A 20,535-nucleotide genomic window follows, 5' to 3' on the forward strand; every position below is an offset into this window, starting at 1 on the left:
GGATTGGATAAGTTCTTGGAGGAGAAGTCCATTACCTGCTATTAAGTTCACTTAGAGAATAGCCACTGCCATTAGCAATGGTTACATGGAATAGACTTAGTTTTTGGGTACTTGCCAGGTTCTTATGGCCTGGATTGGCCACTGTTGGAAACAGGATGCTGGGCTTGATGGACCCTTGGTCTGACCCAGCATGGCATTTTCTTATGTTCTTATGTTCTGTTAGGGAACTTTTTAAAGAAGTAAACTTCAAATCTTTCCATTAGGAAAAAAGGTGAGAAATCTCAGAGCTCCTAACCTGAGAGGCAAAGTGCAGCACAGAAAAAAAAAAAAAAAAGAGGCTGAAGGGAGACCCCTGTGGCCACAGGGATTATGGCATGCTGGGCATATTCAGTGTGCCAGTCAAAGTTCTAGAAACTTTGACAGAAGTGTTCCGTGACAGGGCTCGGTCTGATGGACATCACCCACATGTGAGGACTACCATCCTGCTTGTCCTGTGAGAAAGTAATGCTACCTGTGAGGTATCTGAATCTATCATATCCTCTTCCTCATTTGCCTTTAGTTTACCTTCAACCCAGTATAAGAAAAAGGACAGTTAATATGAAGCATGCATATCTTTTCTGGAAGACTCTTCATTTAGAGATAAATAACACAAAATTGTACCCCATGAATATTGTTCAATAGAGAACAGTCAGTCAGTTTATTCTGAAAAAAATCTGTTCATTTTCTTAAACAAAGAAAAACCAGCACTGTTCTGATACAAATTGCATAATTAAAAAAAAAGGTTGGTTTTAGGCAGGGTGTCCAAAAGTGGTACTGTAATTACATATAATCTGTCCTGATAATAGGGTACATTTCTTCATTTGTTAAAAAACTTCTGATCTAACTTCAAGTCTATAAAAATGTATATACAAAAACACAAAGTGAATTTTAGCAAATTTTTTTTTTTTTTACTAAAGCTTTGTATTATAAATTACAAATATCTTTATAAACAATTTCCCCTCCCCAAAGTTGCCTGCATTTTTATGTAAATAAGTTTACAGCATACAAATAAACAAATTTCAAGTATGAAAGGTGCATTTTTGCAATAATACCTCTTTGTAAATCCAAAAGTCTTGGTTTACAATAAAACTGCAAGGTGTAAAAAAAAAAAAAAAAAAAAAAAAAAAAGGTAAAAATCTGTGCCATTCTCTCATTCAAGATTCAACAGGTGCAACATCTCAAAAATGTTGCTTAATGAGTTGAGACAGACATCTGACTGGAAGCAACATATAATTCAAAACAAGCTACTTGTGATTTTTACCATATTACATCATTAATTCTCTTCTAGTTGTCTCCACTTCATATATAAGATCTCATATCTATTATGAATACAGATGGCATATAGCCAGTCAACTATCTTGCGTAGCAGTCACTTGCATGCTTCCAAACTCTTCATCTTCTTCATGTGTCCGTTTCAAATTTCCTTTAAAAAAAAAAAAAAAGTAATAAGCAATTTAAGACATTCTAAAAGCAATTAAAATGCACCAGAGAATGAACAACTAGATAACTCAATCGATTAACTGTGCCACTATCTCAAAACTGTAACATACACCTTTGTGCAGTGGACTGGCTTTGAACTATCCTGCTGCATTGGTGCCAGGGAGCTTTAAACTACTCAAGGTTGTACAGTATTGATAAATGTACCGTATTTTTCGCTCCATAAGACAGTTTCCCCCCCCCCAAAAGTGGGGGGGAAAATGTCTGTGCATCTTATGGAGCGAATATAAAAAAAATAATAAACCCCCACTCTCCTGACCCCCCCCCCCCCAAGACTTGCCAAAAGTCCCTGGTGGTCCAGGGGGGTCCCGGGAGCGATCATCTGCTCTTCTGCTGTTGGCTGCCAGTAATCAAGTGGCGCCAGCCATCCACTGCTCCTATTGTGTGACAGGGGCCAACCAATGGCACCAGTAGCCCCTGTCACATAGTAAGGGCAAAGGGCCACCGGCGCCATTTTGATTACTGGCAGCAGATGGCACAAGAGCAGATGATCGCTCCCGGGACCCCCCTGGACCACCATGGACTTTTGGCAAGACTTTTGGGGGGGGGGGCGGTTGTAGTTAAGTACATTTGAAGGGTTGGTGTGGGGATTTTTTTCCCCCACAAAAGAACGATAAGTTTTCTGATCTGGGGAGTGGACCGAAAAGGCCCTTCCCAGACCCGAAACGGGGACTAAAAAATTGTATGCATACCCCTAAATTTGCAATTATTGGAGAAGTGCAGAAGAGAGTAAAAGTCTACACAAGGATTCCAATATGATATTCAAAATGATTTAAAGAATATCATATTGAAATCCTTGTGTGGACTCTATTCTGCACTTCTCCCATAACTGTGTATTGTTTAAGTGCAGGATTTGCTCCCCTTTTCTGTTTTTGGATTACCCCTAATTTGCTCCATAAGACGCACAGACCCCCAGGAACAGAACCGGTTTAGCACACTTTTTTTTTTTTTTTTTTTTTAATTTTCCCCCTCTGAATCCTAGGTGCGTCTTATGGTCAGGTGCGTCTTATGGAGGGAAAAAAACGGTAATTCATTGGCACTTTATAAGTTAACATTAAATAAACTTCCAGGAACAATTACATAAATCTCTTTGCAGAGAAAAAGTTTTAGTTCAGGCTCTTTTACCCACACGCTGGAAATCCACAGTACTGTGGGATGCAAATTAAGCAATAGGAAAAAAGCACATGGAACAGAAAAAACACATTAAAAATGCAAGGACCTTGAAGACTGGGCATCCAAATGGCAGATGAAATGTAATGTGGAGAAGTATAAGGTGATGCATATAGGGAAAATAAACCATGATGTAAGGCTCCATATTGGGAGTTAATACTCGGAAGAAAGATCTAGGCATCACAGCGGATGATACATTGAAATTAGCTCAGCATACTGCAGTGGTCAAAAAAGGAAACAATGTTAGGAATTATTAGGAAAGGCATGGTGAATAAAAATGTCATAATGCCTCAGTATCGCTCCATGGTGAGACCACACCTTGAATACTGTGTGCAATTCTGGTCGCTGCATTCTCAAAAAAAATATAAATGCACTGGAGAAGGTACAGAAAAGGGTGACCAAAATGATAAAAGGGGATAAAATGGCTCCCCTATGACAAAAAGTTAAAGAGTTCAGGGCTGTTTAGTTTGGAGAAGAGATGGCTGAGAGGGATATATGTCTATAAAATCATGACACGACTAGAATGAGTAAATGTGAATTGATTATTTACTTTTCCAGATAATAGGACTAGTGGGCACTCAATGAAATTCACAAGTAGCACATTTAAAACAAATCTGTGACAATTATTTTTCTTCACTCAAGGCACAATCAAGCTCTGGAATTTGTTGCCCGAGGATGTGGTTAGGGCACTTAGTGTAGCTGGGTTTAAAAAAAGGATTTGGATAAGTTCCTGGAGGAGAAGTCCATAAACTGTTATTAATCAATAGGGAATAGTCACTGCTTGCTGCCAGCATTAACAGCATGGGATCTATTTAATATTTGGGTACTTGCCATCTACTTGTAACCTGGATTGGCCACTGTTGGAATCAGGATGCTGGGCTCAATCTGACCCTCTATCTAACCCAAAAAGGCAACTTATGTTCTTTACTTGAAAAACTGTACTAATGCAGAAGGCTGCTTTAAAAATGTTTAGGGAGCTAGGTGCTGTAAGAAATACAACAAAATGGTCTTGCATGCAAGATTTGCACAGTGCATCCCGACAATGCATGCAAAACTATTTGGGCAAGGCACGCAAAGTGAAATCAAAAGGTAAGCTCTCTGGGAGGTCACCTACAGCCAAACTATATGAACTCAGAAAAACAGAAACATGATGGAAGAAAGACCATACCACCTACCTAGCCTCCCCATCTATAGTAATGGAGAACTTACTTACCTGATAATTTAATTTTCCTTAGTGTGTAGAGAGTGACTCAGGATCAGTGGGTTTATGCTTCCCTGCCAGCAGATGGAGACAAGTAAGCTGACATCATAGTATATACAGGGTGGCCCGTGGAAGAGTAGCCTGCCTCCAATGCACTGGTATTGGAGGCGGGTTGCTTTTCCATGGGCCACCCTGTATAACCCTGCAGTGACCCCAGCCTGCCAGTATTCTCTTCAAAAGCAACTGTGGACAGACTAGCAAAAAACGATTAAAAACAAGGAACCAGAACAGTACTCAATCAACCATAAACACTGAATTCATGTAAGATCCTAGATACCCCAAGCTAGGGACTGGATGAACACTTACCAGTAAATCCCTTGGGACCCAGGAGGACTATTGACATTCATGTGGTAGCAGCGGGTGGGAAGCTGAGTTTACCCGTCTACACTAAGGAAAACAAAATTATCAGGTAAGTAATTTCTCCATTTCCTAGTTTATAAACAGATGGACTCAGGACCAGTGAGATATACCAAAGCTACTTCCCAATAGGGTAGGTTGATTGTCCAGTCAACGCCGCAAGTACAAAAGCTGCATTCTCCCAGGCCTGCACATCCAGACAATAAAACCTGGAAATAGTGCGTAAGGAGGACCATGTCGCAGCTCAGCAGAAATAGGCAGTGTTATGGGCGGAGGTTAGTCTGTTGTCTCCTGTCTGAGCCCTAGTGGAACTGGCCCTAACCTGAGTAGGCAACAACTTTCCAGCAACCACATATGCGGCCGTGACCACCCCATTAATCCAACAGGGCTATGGTAGCCTGTGAAGCCGAAGTGCACTGCCAACTCCCGCCATGGAGAACAAACAGGCGATCCCTCTTTCGAAAAGACTCAGTCCTTCAGATACTGCATGACAAGACACTTAACATCCAAGGAGTGCCAAAGGCAAAACTCCTCCATATCCCTGACCTTAACCAGGGACGGCAAGGAGATGGACAGATTCAAATGAAAGTCCGAGACTACCTTGGGCAAGAAGGATGGAACAGTATTATGCAGCTGTGATGCTCTCGGAGTCACCTGAAGGAACAGCTCCCAGCAAGACAAGGCCTGCAGCTCAGAAAACTGATGCGCAGAACACATAGCCACCAGGACACAGACTTCAAGGTCAACAAACGTAAGGAACGGCTACGCAGTGGTCAGAACGTAGAGCCCACCAAAAAGTCCAGCACCAAATGAAGACTCCACAATGGAACTGATAACCTCAAGGGAGGGCGAAGGTGCTTCACTCCCTTGAAAAAAACTGACCACATCCGGATGAGACAAAAACACTATTCACCAGGCCTCTAAAATAGGCAAGAGCCGCAACCTGCACCTTCAAGGAAATAAAGGCCAAGCCTTTATTCAATCCATCCTGCAAAAAAATCCAGAATGACAGGGATCTTAACTGAACGAGGAAGAACACCCCACTCTCACACGGCCTCAAAAACTCTCCAAACCCACACATAAGCCAAGGAAGTGGAGAACTTGTGAGCATGGATAAAGGGGCAATCAGCACAGAGGAATAACCATGCTTTAAACAGTTGAACCCTCTTCAAGGGCCAAACCGTAAGACAGAATTGAGTTGGATCCTCTCGAAGAATCAGTCCCTGCTGTAGCAGATCCATGTGCAGCAAATCCACATACCACGGATGCCTGGGCCAGTCTGGCACACCGTGACCTTTGATCTCGCAAATATCCTGCCCAGCAAGGGCCATGGAGGAAAGGCATAAAGCAATTTGATTTCCAGCCAGACTTGTATGACAACGTCTATTCCCAGGGACCACAGATCTCTCCTGCAACTGTAGAATTGAGGAACTGTTGCATATCGAGAAGTAAAAAGCAGGTCTAGGAACAGAAGGCCCCAGCAATCCACAATCAGCTCAAACATCTCGGCTGAAACACCCACTCTCTCCTGGGTCCAGACTCTCCCTGCTGAGACGTGGGCACTGGAACCACAGCCCTCAGTCTGAAGAGCCTTTGAATTGTGAACTCCACTGCCTGCTTCTTCTATGGGTGTGGCAAGGGTCACCATGAACACGTCCAGAGGAATACTGCAAAATTCCAGTGCATATCCTTCTTGTAGCATCTCCAGGACCCACTAATCTGACGTGATCTTGATACACCTCTGATAAAAGACAGACGTCCCCCTATTTCCAGTTCCAGAAGGTGGGTCAGCAAACCTTCATTACGAAGGTCCACCTCCCCCGAGCCCGCTCCTCTCTCGGGCTGTCGGGGACGAAAGGACACCTACTGAAAGGCTGAGTCCACTGAAAGGTAGTCTCTCTGTATGGACAAAAACGCCTGGAACCTCAGAAGTGACCCCTCATATCAAAAGGGGCACTGAAACTGTTTCTTATCCTCTGGCAACCAAGGTACCCCACTTGCTGGCCAGTTTCACCAACTCACTCCCAAACAAGAGAAAGCCTTTAAAGGGAAACTTGGCAAGATTGGCTTTGGAAGCTGTTTCAGCTGACTAATTTCACAACCAGAGTTGACACCTGGCCGCCATCACCGAAGCCCCTCCCTCTGGCTGAGGTCCGGACCAAATCACAGCCTACATCTGCTAAAAAGGCGGTAGCAGACTCCATAACCGCTCTGGAATTCCCTCCAGACTCAACCACCTCCTGAGAGAGAAGCAAACAAGATCTCACCACTAGGGCACAACAGGAGGCAATCTGTAGTCACTGCCTCAAAGGCTTTCTTAAGAATAGCCTCAATCCTTCTATCATGTACATCCTTTTAGATGCTCCTCCCTCTATGGGGATAGTCGTCCGCTTAGAAGTGGCACATACCAGAGCATACCGGCTCTCTCACAGCCGGATCCAGGGGGTACAGGCCTTCCAATGTCAGACCCCCTTTAAAATTTGCCTCTCGGGCATCCCTTTCCAGATCAATCAATTCCTGAACGGCATCAGTCACAGGGAAAAAAACAAGAGGTTTTACGTAAAGAAACCAAAATGGGATTCTTCCTCAGCTCTGACCAAGCATCCGAACCAGAGACACCCAGCTGGGAAATCAGGGCCGGCAGTTCGATGTGGCCTTGAACTGCCGGCCCTGAAATCAGGGCTGGCAGTTCATCGATGTGGTTAGTGCAGTTAGTGTAGCTGGGTTCAAAAAAGGTTTGGATAAGTTCTTGGAGGAGAAGTCCATTAATGGCTATTAATCAATTTTACTTAGGGAATAGCCACTGCTATTAATTGCATCAGTAGCATGGGATCTTCTTAGTGTTTGGGTAATTGCCAGGTTCTTGTGGCCTGGTTTTGGCCTCTGTTGGAAACAGGATGCTGGGCTTGATGGACCCTTGGTCTGACCCAGCATGGCAATTTCTTATGTTCTTATGCTATGAAAGAACTGCAACATGGTTTGGTATAGTTCCAGCCCTGGAGGAATTTCCACAACTTCCAGGGAACCAGGATCAACTTCATCAGTGCCATCCAGATTCCTGTTGGGAATCCCCAGCAGGAAACAGAGGCGAGCCCCGGCATTTAAGCATAGGACAGGAAGAGGAAGAGCCACCAGCTGAGGGGGTCCGACCAGACAGAAATGGGGGAAGCTGAGGACTGCGCCTGAAGGCTTGTAAGCCTTGAAAAAAAATTCCATCCAAGAAAAAAAAAACAAAACACAGCAGGGTCTAGACCAAGCCCAGAAGGAACTGGAGCTGGTCCCATAGAACTGCCCTCACCAGCATAGGAGCCAGTCAAGGGAGAACCAAAATCTGGCACACTTCCAGCCAAAACCGTAACCAGATCAGAATGAAAGGATCCAGGTTTAGCAAAATCTGAGAAAGACAACTCTCCATGAGCATCTGAACAGCGCTGACACAGGGTAGAAGCCAGGTCAGGCTGAGAAGCCCTAGTATGTCAGGCAACATAAAGAGAAAGGCACTTAGGCTTGTTTATCAGCACCATGAGTGATGGTAACTGTGCGTTCAAATGGTTCGTGCTCAAAAAAGTTATGCACACAAATTATAGGCGCCCCAGCAATAAGCGCAGGAAGGTGCATGCACCACTAGTGTGCCCTGCTGGAATGTATCACCACATTCAGAAAAGTTGTGTGCACAAAGGTCACGCCTAGCACGGTGTACACAACGCATGCGAAGAGCCAATGCACTGTGCACAGACGTCCTGTAGAGAGAAGCAAGCATGCACAAGCACACGAAAATGCTGCCGCGGCCTACCATAGTGTGTGCCAAGAAAAGCCTACTGCGGGGCCTAGCCCACCTGAGCTGCTCAACCTGCCAGGCTGCCCAGTTCCCCTAACCCCAATGGAAGCAGGAACTACAGAAGGCGTGCCAAGCCCGGAGACCAAAGGAAGGCCTAAAAAAAAAAACCAAACAAAACCCTGTTTGAGGATAAAGCTTTTTCTTTTTTTTTTTAAACTTACCGAGCTCAGGATCTTACCAGCTGAGCACAGAGACTGCCTCTGGCTGCAGGGGGGGGGGGGGGGGGGGGAAGAGGGCATCAGCCATCACCACCACACTCAGCCTTCTGCACCTGCTGCCTTTCAGCTGTACAAGCAGCTAAGTGTCCACACCAGGAACTGGACCAAGGAACACCTGAAGGACCACAGAAATCACCTCAGGAATTATCAACTGAGAGGGACCATTAGGTATCACCGCAGGAGAGCAGGGCTTTCTTTTCCTGAATTTAGAATTTCAGATTTCTTCTTCCAAAACAAAGCAATCCCCATAGAGTAATGTTCGTCCACCATCTGCTGGAAATGGAGAATACTGGGAGGCTGGGGTCACTGCAGGGCTATATATACTGTGACGTCAGCTTGCTGAGTCCCCATCTGCTGGCAGGGGAGCATAAATTCACTGGTCCTGAGTCCATCTGTCTACACGCTAGGAAATACCGTATTTTCCGGCGTATAAGACAACTGGGCGTATAAGACGACCCCCCCTTTTTTATACATATTTTTAAGAAAAAAAATAATTTTATACTCAAACAGGAGCAACCCTATCTATGAAAAGGCAACACTACAAATACCGTATATCAGGCCCTAAAAACCAATATACCTCTTATTAGGAAAACAGAACTAGCAAGCAGCTATAGATCCCCACACAAATAATTGTAAAACTATACTAATAAGCAGAATAAATGTTTCAAAACAGCTATGAACAGAATAACATCCAACAATTAAAAACTCATAAAAACTATTAAACATTCTCCAAACACCAATAAAATATTTCAAAAAAGCAGACACATCACATAATATTAAATAATTAAAATGGCAGTCAATCAAGAAAAATAAACTTAAAAAGCCACCTTTCCTTACCCCCTCCAGCAGCTCTCCTATTCCTCTTCCTCTTCCTTAGGGCCCATGTCTCACACACACACACACCATACCAGTCATGCCCCCATGACCAGTTTCTGTCTCTCACACACCAATCATTTCCCAAACAGTCTTTGACACACACACCAGACACCTTCCTGAACAGTTTCTCTCATGCCATACACACACACAGGCTTCCCACTCCCGTGTTCTGCTTACCGTACATATACGGGCTTCTCACTCTCATAATCACTTTCTCTGTCTCACACACACACACCAGTCTCTCTCTCATTTCCATGCTCACTCTCCACGTGCACAGGCTTCTCATTCCCTGAATCACATTCTTTCTCTCACATTCACACACACCAGTCTCTTTCTCTCACACACACCGTCACCTTATCAACCAGTCTCTCTCTCATGCACGCGCGCACACACACACACACACACAGCCAGCCCTCCCGCTCCCATGCTCTCTCTCACATAATCAGGCTTCTTACTCCCATGCTCTTTCACATACCCAGATTTCTCACTTCCATGCTTTTTCTCTCTCTCACACTCACATACACATCAGTCATCTCTCTGAGCAGTCACATTCATTGTCTCTCACACACGAGCTCGCTGACCAGTTTCTCTCAATCACACACATGCTCTCAATCAAATGCATTCTCTCACTTACACACAGGCTGGCTGCTTCTCTCTCTCTCTCTCTCTCTCTCACTTCCACTCCCCCCCCCCGAGCACAAATAGTAGCTGCAGCAGCTTCCTCCTCCAGCCCCCGCAGGCCAAGAAAGAAGAAACCCATCGGCCGCGGGAGGCTCATGCTGCTGTCTCCTTTCCCGATTACCAGCTCCTTCGACTGCTCGGGGCCGTTCCTGCTGTCGCCGCAGCAATTTTTTCACGCGGCACGGCTCTTTCTTCCCGCGCATCACTTCCTGTTCCGGTTCAAAGGGGGGGGGGGGGGGCGGGAAGAAGAAAAGGGCAGCCGCGGATGCCACAGCTTTTTTTTTTTTTTTTTGCACCGCTGCCGTTCCCGCTGGGCTTGAACGTGCTGATAGCCCAGCGGCAACGGCAGTGCGGTGCGCGGGAAGGAGAAAGCCGTGCCGAATGAAAAAATTGCAGAGGCGACAGCAGGAACGGCCCCGAGCAGTCGAAGGAGCTGGTAATTGGGAAAGGAGACAGCAGCATGAGCCTCCCGCGGCCGATGGGTTTCTTCTTTCTTGGCCTGCGGGGGCTGGAGGAGGAGGAAGCTGCTGCAGCTACTATTTGTGCTCGGGGGGGGGGGGGGGGTTGAAAGAGAGAGAGAGAGAGAGAGAGAGAGAGACAGCCAGCCTGTGTGTAAGTGAGAGAATGCATTTGATTGAGAGCATGTGTGTGATTGAGAGAAACTGGTAAGAGAGCAGGTGTGCCCTATAAGACGATACCCGGCGTATAAGACGACCCCCGACTTTTGAGAAGATTTTCTTGTGTTAAAAAGTCGTCTTATACGCCGGAAAATACGGTATTCAGTTTTACAATCCCTACTACTCCCTCAGATATCCCGTGTTTATCCCATGCATTTGAATTCAATTATAGTCCTTGTCTCCATCAACTCCACAGGGAGTCTACTCCCTTTCACCCTCATCCCATAACCCTTCTTTCTAGAACCTCCTTCCATTAAAAGATGCTTGCCTTCTCTGCATAGGAAACTTGGAGGAATTTAAAATATCATAACTCCCCTATCCTACTTTTCCTTTGGGTATACATATTTAGATCTTTTAGTGTGTCCCACATACTAGAGAGGACAGAACACTGATTTTAATAGCCACCCTCTGTACTGATTCTAACCGGTTTATATTCTTTTGAAGTTGCGGTCTCCAGAACTGCACACAGTATTCCAAATGAGGTCTCACCAGGGACCTATACAGGTGCAATATAACCTTTTTTCTGCTGATCATTCCTTTCTCTCTGCAACTAAGCATCTTTCGGGCTTTTGCCACCTTAAGATGAGATATGATCACCCCAGATCCCCCTCTTCTTTTGTGCTTTGAAGAATTTCACCCCATACTATGCCACTCCCTTGGGATTTTGCAACCAAAATTCATGAGAATACATTTTTTGCATTAAATTTTAGCTGCCAGATTCTAGACCATTTCTCGAGCTTTGCTAGATCCCTCATCATATTTTCCACACTATCCCAACTGTTTACTCTGTTGTAGATTTTGGTATCATCCACAAAACCACCACACACCTTCTGGCAATATGCACCTGAACTTGAGAACAAATTAGTACAAACTGTTTCGCTGCAAGTGCCTTCCCCAGACCGCTTAACCTTTCATGTGGCATGCCTTGCCAAAATGGCATTGCATGTAAGACTGTGCTCAAGTTGGGATGCACAGTGAGATTGCATAGCGATCAACTGTAGATGCCTGCTGCAGACAGCATGCACATGATTTTGCTTCTCATGCCTTCCTACAATGCTCTCCCCAGAGAGCTTAAGCTTCTCATGCCTTCCTACAAAGCTCTCTGGGGAGAGCATTTACAACTGAGCAGTAGCCACTTCAGGCACAATCTCACATCTAAGGCCATTTTGGCAAAAAAAGGGAAGCAGAGAGGGTGCAAGACTACACGACAGGTGTGGAGATCTATGTGTAGCACACACAATTCACCCATCTCTCACTTCCCCAGGGGCCAGATGCTAAGCAAAGGTGGTAAGCAGGTGGTAGGATTCCCAGAAATGTAGCAGGGTTGTCGGCTGCCTGGAACTATCACATAAGAACATAAGAAAATGCCATACTGGGTCAGACCAAGGGTCCATCAAGCCCAGCATCCTGTTTCCAACAGTGGCCAATCCAGGCCATAAGAACCTGGCAAGTACCCAAAAACTAAGTCTATTCCATGTAACCATTGCTAATGGCAGTAGCTATTCTCTAAGTGAACTTAATAGCAGGTAATGGACTTCTCCTCCAAGAACTTATCCAATCCTTTTTTAAACACAGCTATACTAACTGCACGAACCACATTCTCTGGCAACAAATTCCAGAGTTTAATTGTGCGTTGAGTAAAAAAGAACTTTCTCCGATTAGTTTTAAATGTGCCCCATGCTAACTTCATGGAGTGTCCCCTAGTCTTTCTACTATCCGAAAGAGTAAATAACCGATTCACATCTACCCGTTCTAGACCTCTCATGATTTTAAACACCTCTATCATATCCCCCCTCAGTCGTCTCTTCTCCAAGCTGAAAAGTCCTAACCTCTTTAGTCTTTCCTCCTAGGGGAGTTGTTCCATTCCCCTTATTTTGGTAGCCCTTCTCTGTACCTTCTCCATCACAATTATATCTTTTTTGAGATGCGGCGACCAGAATTGTACACAGTATTCAAGGTGCGGTCTCACCATGGAGCGATACAGAGGCATTATGACATTTTCCGTTTTATTCATCATTCCTTTTCTAATAATTCCCAACATTCTGTTTGCTTTTTTGACTGCCGCAGCACACTGAACCGACGATTTCAATGTGTTATCCACTGTGACACCTAGATCTCTTTCTTGGGTTGTAGCACCTAATATGGAACCCAACATCGTGTAATTATAGCATGGGTCATTTTTCCCTATATGCATCACCTTGCACTTATCCACATTAAATTTCATCTGCCATTTGGATGCCCAATTTTCCAGTCTCACAAGGTCTTCCTGCAATTTATCACAATCTGCTTGTGATTTAACTACTCTGAACAATTTTGTGTCATCTGCAAATTTGATTATCTCACTCGTCGTATTTCTTTCCAGATCATTTATAAATATATTGAACAGTAAGGGTCCCAATACAGATCCCTGAGGCACTCCACTGTCCACTCCCTTCCACTGAGAAAATTGCCCATTTAATCCTACTCTCTGTTTCCTGTCTTTTAGCCAGTTTGCAATCCACGAAAGGACATCGCCACCTATCCCATGACTTTTTACTTTTCCTAGAAGCCTCTCATGAGGAACTTTGTCAAACGCCTTCTGAAAATCCAAGTATACTATATCTACCGGTTCACCTTTATCCACATGTTTAATAACTCCTTCAAAAAAGTGAAGCAGATTTGTGAGGCAAGACTTGCCCTGGGTAAAGCCATGCTGACTTTGTTCCATTAAACCATGTCTTTCTATATGTTCTGTGATTTTGATGTTTAGAACACTTTCCACTATTTTTCCTGGCACTGAAGTCAGGCTAACCGGTCTGTAGTTTCCCGGATCGCCCCTGGAGCCCTTTTTAAATATTTGGGTTACATTTGCTATCCTCCAGTCTTCAGGTACAATGGATGATTTTAATGATAAGTTACAAATTTTTACTAATAGGTCTGAAATTTCATTTTTTAGTTCCTTCAGAACTCTGGGGTGTATACCATCCGGTCCAGGTGATTTACTACTCTTCAGTTTGTCAATCATGCCTACCACATCTTCTAGGTTCACCGTGATTTGATTCAGTCCATCTGAATCATTACCCATGAAAACCTTCTCCATTACGGGTACCTCCCCAACATCCTCTTCAGTAAACACCGAAGCAAAGAAATCATTTAATCTTTCCGCGATGGCCTTATCTTCTCTAAGTGCCCCTTTAACCCCTCAATCATCTAACGGTCCAACTGACTCCCTCACAGGCTTTCTGCTTCGGATATATTTAAAAAAGTTTTTACTGTGAGTTTTTGCCTCTACAGCCAACTTCTTTTCAAATTCTCTCTTAGCCTGTCTTATCAATGTCTTACATTTAACTTGCCAATGTTTATGCTTTATCCTATTTTCTTCTGTTGGATCCTTCTTCCAATTTTTGAATGAAGATCTTTTGGCTAAAATAGCTTCTTTCACCTCCCCTTTTAACCATGCCGGTAATAGTTTTGCCTTCTTTCCACCTTTCTTAATGTGTGGAATACATCTAGACTGTGCTTCTAGAATGGTATTTTTTAACAATGACCACGCCTCTTGGACATTTTTTACTTTTGTAGCTGCTCCTTTCAGTTTTTTTCTAACAATTTTTCTCATTTTCTCAAAGTTTCCCTTTTGAAAGTTTAGCACGAGAGCCATGGATTTGCACACTGTTCCTTTTCCAGTCATTAAATCAAATTTGATCATATTATGATCACTATTGCCAAGCGGCCCCACCACCGTTAACTCTCTCACCAAGTCCTGTGCTCCACTGAGAATTAGATCTAAAATTGCTCCCTCTCTCGTCGGTTCCTGAACCAATTGCTCCATAAAGCTATCATTTATTCCATCCAGGAACGTTATCTCTCTAGCGTGACCCGATAATACACTGACCTCTATCTGCCATTCCTCTGGGAACCCTGACCCCTGCACCTCTTCGTTCCCAGTATTTCAAAGGAAGGGACTCCAGCTCAGCAGAACTCCAAAGAGAACCCTTCCCTTAGTCCTCTTGGTAACTGGGGTGGTGCTAATCATGTAGGGTGGAGCTCGCTCCCTCTTACCTCACCCAATGTATGTGCGAGGGTGTGGGTAGCTGGTGCAGAGGTGGAAAGCAAAAGTGCAGGAGGAGGTGTGCACTCACTCTCTCCCCCTTATACTGTCCACTTTGCATAGATGGAACATATAGTGATGTAGGTAGGGACCCAATGTCCGGGTGTGTACATGCTTGTGTATCCGAGGGCAATTACAATTGCTTCAGCTGGCACAATGTTGGAAATTTACTCCTGGCGCTGAGGTGGCATAAAGTCATTTCTGATGGCCAATGGAGGAACTACACATGGGTATAGCTCTAGAACACTACTGGTCACCAGAAATGTGAATTTACTCCTCCTTAGACCCTAGAGTTAAATTTCCAGCCTCAGCCCTCTGGGGAGGGCACTGGTCACAAATTTTCTCTTGGTTTTCCTGAACAGCTAAACAGCACAAATTTTGCACAGCATCAGAGTGTATACTGTTCAGCTGTAGGTGCTCACCTCATACACCTATGTGGATATTTAACTCCTGGGTCTTAAGAGGACTAAACTCACATTTCTGGTTGCCAATGTTATTCTATTGCTGTGCTCAATGTGATTGAAAGGTAGAAAGTAGGTTTACCATAGGATCCTTTGCAGACAGAACGATAAATTGGCCATGATATGTGGAGTGACATCTCTCAGAGCTCAGTAAACTTTACTGAGCATGCATTCCCTTATGTGTACACTGCCTCATGAGTCTCTCAGTCTTTTGCTGAAGCTTTAGTGAGGTAGTATATTTTCCAAGGAGGCGAGAGGGAAATAAGCAGGGCAAAATTCATCCTATCTATGGAAACCTCTGTTTACAGGTAAGCAAGTTTATTTTCTCCATCGATAAGCAAGGCTGAATTAGCCTTGACATGTGGGGAGTTCCAAGCTGAGAGCTGCAAGTGGAGCAAGTCTGAAAAAAACAACCCAGTCCAACCAATGGAGAGTGGATAACAGGCTGGGCAAAACTGCTTGACCAAAACTATTATTACCTCTTGACATCCTGTCTTGCAATAGCAAGATGTAAAGGTGTGCACAGACAACCAATTTGCAGCTTTGCAGATGTTTTCAACTGAAAAGGCCTTAAGGTGAGCCATTGAAGCCACCACGGCTCTCACTTGATGAGCCTATGGGTGAGACTATCAGATAAGTCGGGATGTTGAATGAGCTTAGTGATTAAGCCTTCAGATATAACCTCTTATGCCTAGCGAGGTTGTTCACAAGCGCTTTAAACATCTATTTATACCCTTTGTTGGGATCATTACAATTTTGCCGGGACATTTACATTTCAGTTTACCATTGATAGAGTGATTTCTGTCACCATTAACAAGGACAATCTTTTTAAAAAAAAACACATTTTGAAAAATGTTCACTTGGTGTCATCACATGCTCACGCATAACACTGGATGGAGGAGGTCAGTTTATGATTATAACTACAATCATATTACCCCTGTGGGGATTTATGACAATCATATATGAAACGTTCCTCTCTTTCCTAAAAAATTTTTTTGATAAATATAGCAGTTAATAGCTGTTCAAATTGCTTTACTCAATTGAGAGTTGGAATTTATATATTCATTTGATAAATTGATCACAAAGGATTTATTTGGAGGTTTTTCAATAGCAGTAAATGATGACACACTTAATTGGCATCTCAGAGACATGGTGGAAAGAGGATAACCAATGGGACAGTGCTATACCAGGGTACAAATTATATCACAAATGACAGAGAGGAGCACTCGGGAGGAGGTGTGGCACTTTATGTCTGGGATGGCATAGAGACCAACAAGATAAACATCCTGCATGAGACTAAATACAAAATTGAATCTTTATGGGTAGAAACCCCTTGTGTGTCAGGGAAGACTATAGTGATAGGGGTATACTACCGTCCACCTGGTCAAGATGGTGAGATGGACAGTGAAATGGTAAGAGAAATTAGGGAAGCTAACCAAATTGGTAGTGCAGTAATAATGGGAGACTTCAATTACCCCAATATAGACTGGGTAAATGTATCATCGGGTCATGCTAGAGAGTTAACGGTTCCTGGATGGAATAATTGATAGCTTTATGGAGCAATTGGTTCAGGAACCGACTAGAGGGGGAGCAATTTTAGATCTAATTCTCAGTGGAGCACAGGACTTGGTGAGAGAGGTAACGGTGGTGGGGCCGCTTGGCAATAGTGATCATAATATGATCAAATTTGATTTAATGACTGGAAAAGGAACAGTGTGCAAATCCAAGGCTCTTGTGCTAAACTTTCAAAAGGGAAATTTTGATAAAATGAGAAAAATTGTTAGAAAAAAACTGAAAGGAGCAGCTACAAAAGTAAAAAATGTCCAAGAGGCGTGGTCATTGTTAAAAAATACCATTCTAGAAGCACAGTCCAGATGTATTCCACACATTAAGAAAGGTGGAAAGAAGGCAAAACAATTACCTGCATGGTTAAAAGGGGAGGTGAAAGAAGCTATTTTAGCCAAAAGATCTTCATTCAAAAATTGGAAGAAGGATCCAACAGAAGAAAATAGGATAAAGCATAAACATTGGCAAGTTAAATGTAAGACATTGATAAGACAGGCTAAGAGAGAATTTGAAAAGAAGTTGGCTGTAGAGGCAAAAACTCACAGTAAAAACATTTTTAAATATATCTGAAGCAGAAAGCCTGTGAGGGAGTCAGTTGGACCGTTAGATGATCGAGGGGTTAAAGGGGCACTTAGAGAAGATAAGGCCATCGCGGACAGATTAAATGATTTCTTTGCTTCGGTGTTTACTGAATAGGATGTTGGGGAGGTACCTGTAATGGAGAAGGTTTTCATGGGTAATGATTCAGATGGACTGAGTCAAATCACGGTGAACCTAGAAGATGTGGTAGGCCTGACTGACAAACTGAAGAGTAGTAAATCACCTGGACCGGATGGTATACACCCCAGAGTTCTGAAGGAACTAAAAAATGAAATTTCAGACCTATTAGTAAAAATTTGTAACTTATCATTAAAATCATCCATTGTACCTGAAGACTGGAGGATAGCAAATGTAACCCCAATATTTAAAAAAGGCTCCAGGGGCGATCCGGAAAACTACAGACCGGTTAGCCTGACTTCAGTGCCAGGAAAAATAGTGGAAAGTGTTCTAAACATCAAAATCACAGAACATATAGAAAGACATGGTTTAATGGAACAAAGTCAGCATGGCTTTACCCAGGGCAAGTCTTGCCTCACAAATCTGCTTCACTTTTTTGAAGGAGTTAATAAACATGTGGATAAAGGTGAACCGGTAGATATAGTATACTTGGATTTTCAGAAGGCGTTTGACAAAGTTCCTCATGAGAGGCTTCTAGGAAAAGTAAAAAGTCATGGGATAGGTGGCGATGTCCTTTCGTGGATTGCAAACTGGCTAAAAGACAGGAAACAGAGAGTAGGAATTAAATGGGCAATTTTCTCAGTGGAAGGGAGTGGACAGTGGAGTGCCTCAGGGATCTGTATTGGGACCCTTCCTTTTCAATATATTTATAAATGATCTGGAAAGAAATACGACGAGTGAGATAATCAAATTTGCAGATGACACAAAATTGTTCAGAGTAGTTAAATCACAAGCAGATTGTGATAAATTGCAGGAAGACCTTGTGAGACTGGAAAATTGGGCATCCAAATGGCAGATGAAATTTAATGTGGATAAGTGCGAGGTGATGCATATAGGGAAAAATAACCCATGCTATTACACAATGTTGGGTTCCATATTAGGTGCTACAACCCAAGAAAGATCTAGGTGTCATAGTGGATAACACATTGAAATAGTCGGTACAGTGTGCTGCGGCAGTCAAAAAAAGCAAACAGAATACTGGGAATTATTAGAAAGGGAATGATGAATAAAACGGAAAGTCATAATGCCTCTGTATCGCTCCATGGTGAGACCGTACCTTGAATACTATGTACAATTCTGGTCGCCGCATCTCAAAAAAGATATAATTGCGATGGAGAAGGTACAGAGAAGGGCTACCAAAAAGATAAGGGGAATGGAACAACTCCCCTATGAGGAAAGACTAAAGAGGTTAGGACTTTTCAGCTTGGAGAAGAGACGACTGAGGGGGGATATGATAGAGGTGTTTAAAATCATGAGAGGTCTAGAACGGGTAGATGTGAATCGGTTATTTACTCTTTCGGATAGTAGAAAGACTAGGGGGCACTCCATGAAGTTAGCATGGGGCACATTTAAAACTAATCTGAGAAAGTTCTTTTTTACTCAACGCACAATTAAACTCTGGAATTTGTTGCCAGAGGATGTGGTTAGTGCAGTTAATATAGCTGTGTTTAAAAAAGGATTGGATAAGTTCTTGGAGGAGAAGTCCATTACCTTCTATTAAGTTCACTTAGAGAATAGCCACTGCCATTAGCAATGGTTACATGGAATACACAGTTTTTGGGTACTTGCCAGGTTCTTATGGCCTGGATTGGCCACTATTGGAAACAGGATGCTGGGCTTGATGGACCCTTGGTCTGACCCAGTATGGCATTTTCTTATGTTCTTATGTTTCTTAGTGTGATTTCACCATTTCATGAGTCCTCTAGGTTTTACTCTCAACTTATCCATGGGTGACATAAATCTTTATTTTGGGGCCCAAAAAAAACCCTAGACTTAAACATGAGAACGACTTATACACAAGTATATATGGTAGGGTCCTATAAGAAATAAGGAAATGATGGCAGAAAAGGACCAATAGTCCATCCAGTCTGCCCAGCAAGCTTCTCATGATAGTATCTGCCACGCAGGTTACCCCCCATGTATGAGTCTGTGCTGCTTGACGTGCTTTGTTTATGGACTTGGCCATAATAGTCCTGTGTGATGTCTGTACATCAGTACAGACTGTAAAAAGGTCATGGCTCGTTTTGTCTCAGAATCCAAATTCCTCTTTTCTTCTACCCCCAACTCCCTCCTTCAAAACAGAGAACAATGTTGTAGTTGCATCAAAAGCATCAAGGCTTATTGGTTATGGGTAATAACCCCATGTCTTCTGTGCAGGTTACCACAATGCTCATCAGTTCCACAGTTCCACTCTGTGGGATCACTTCTCCCATCTTAGGTGGGGCTCTAAGGCCTTTTCCTATTTTCAGGAGTAAAGGAAGCAAAGAAATTCTTCACCAACTGTCAAACTGATTTACGGTCTGATGTGCCATTTGGACCAGAGTTGAAAAGATCCTATTCAGAAACTCTCAGGTTTTTCCTCACTTGGTTGAAATAGGGCAGAACTATTAAGATCCAATGAGAGGGAGAAGCCACCGGCTCTGAGTCGCTCCTCACAGAAGGGACCCAGTTCCAGGACCTTCCTTATTAGCACCGAAGCTGCCTTTATAGAAGCAGGTGATGTCTCCACCCCAATGGCACCTTAGAGTTGGTGCTCTGCACAGATGCTACTGACAGTGCCCTGGAAGGGCTGGGGTTGGAACAGGTGGACTGGCGCCACAGAGATTTTACATGCTAGGAATAACAATGGTATTTACACTGTTGTGGCCCCAGCTTTACTTGGTGCCAATGGGCCTGTAGCTACAGAATTCTGATTGTGCATTGCCTTCAATCTCTTCCGCCCCAAGTCAGGCCCAGCTTAGTTGCCCTCTTTTGCATCTCTTCCGGTGCCAAGGGTATCTGAGGCTTGCTTGACTGCTAACCTGAAGCAAATCTGGTAGACACTGCCATTTTAAGGGGGGGGGGGGGGGGGGGAGGCGGAGCCTTAAATGCTTAACAAGAAAAATAGGAAAAGCCCTGGCCTGGTAAGAGCCTGAGGATATCCGGCCCCCGATGACCAGATTCATGTCTGCACTAACCCTTAAGTGCACTTCTGAGGTGCTACTGTGCTCTAGGGCAGCGCTTCTCAACCAGTGTGTCACGACACACCAA

The 20,535-nt window shown here is 43.7% G+C and overlaps 1 protein-coding gene across 3 annotated transcripts in view; it reads right to left on the bottom strand.

The window, feature by feature from the left end:
• Window positions 1–668: 668 nt before the first annotated feature.
• STYX (serine/threonine/tyrosine interacting protein) overlaps window positions 669–20,535 on the bottom strand; it is a 63,950-nt gene continuing 44,083 nt past the window's right edge. For all 3 annotated transcript variants that reach the window (XM_029598314.1, XM_029598312.1, XM_029598313.1), the window contains one exon: window positions 669–1,462. In XM_029598314.1, the coding sequence (XP_029454174.1) occupies window positions 1,454–1,462 (9 nt within the window). In that variant the 3' untranslated portion in view covers window positions 669–1,453. The remainder of the gene's footprint in view (window positions 1,463–20,535) is intronic.

The sequence above is a fragment of the Rhinatrema bivittatum genome, chromosome 4, assembly GCF_901001135.1.
Source record: "Rhinatrema bivittatum chromosome 4, aRhiBiv1.1, whole genome shotgun sequence".
Classification (NCBI taxonomy): Eukaryota; Metazoa; Chordata; class Amphibia; order Gymnophiona; family Rhinatrematidae; genus Rhinatrema; species Rhinatrema bivittatum.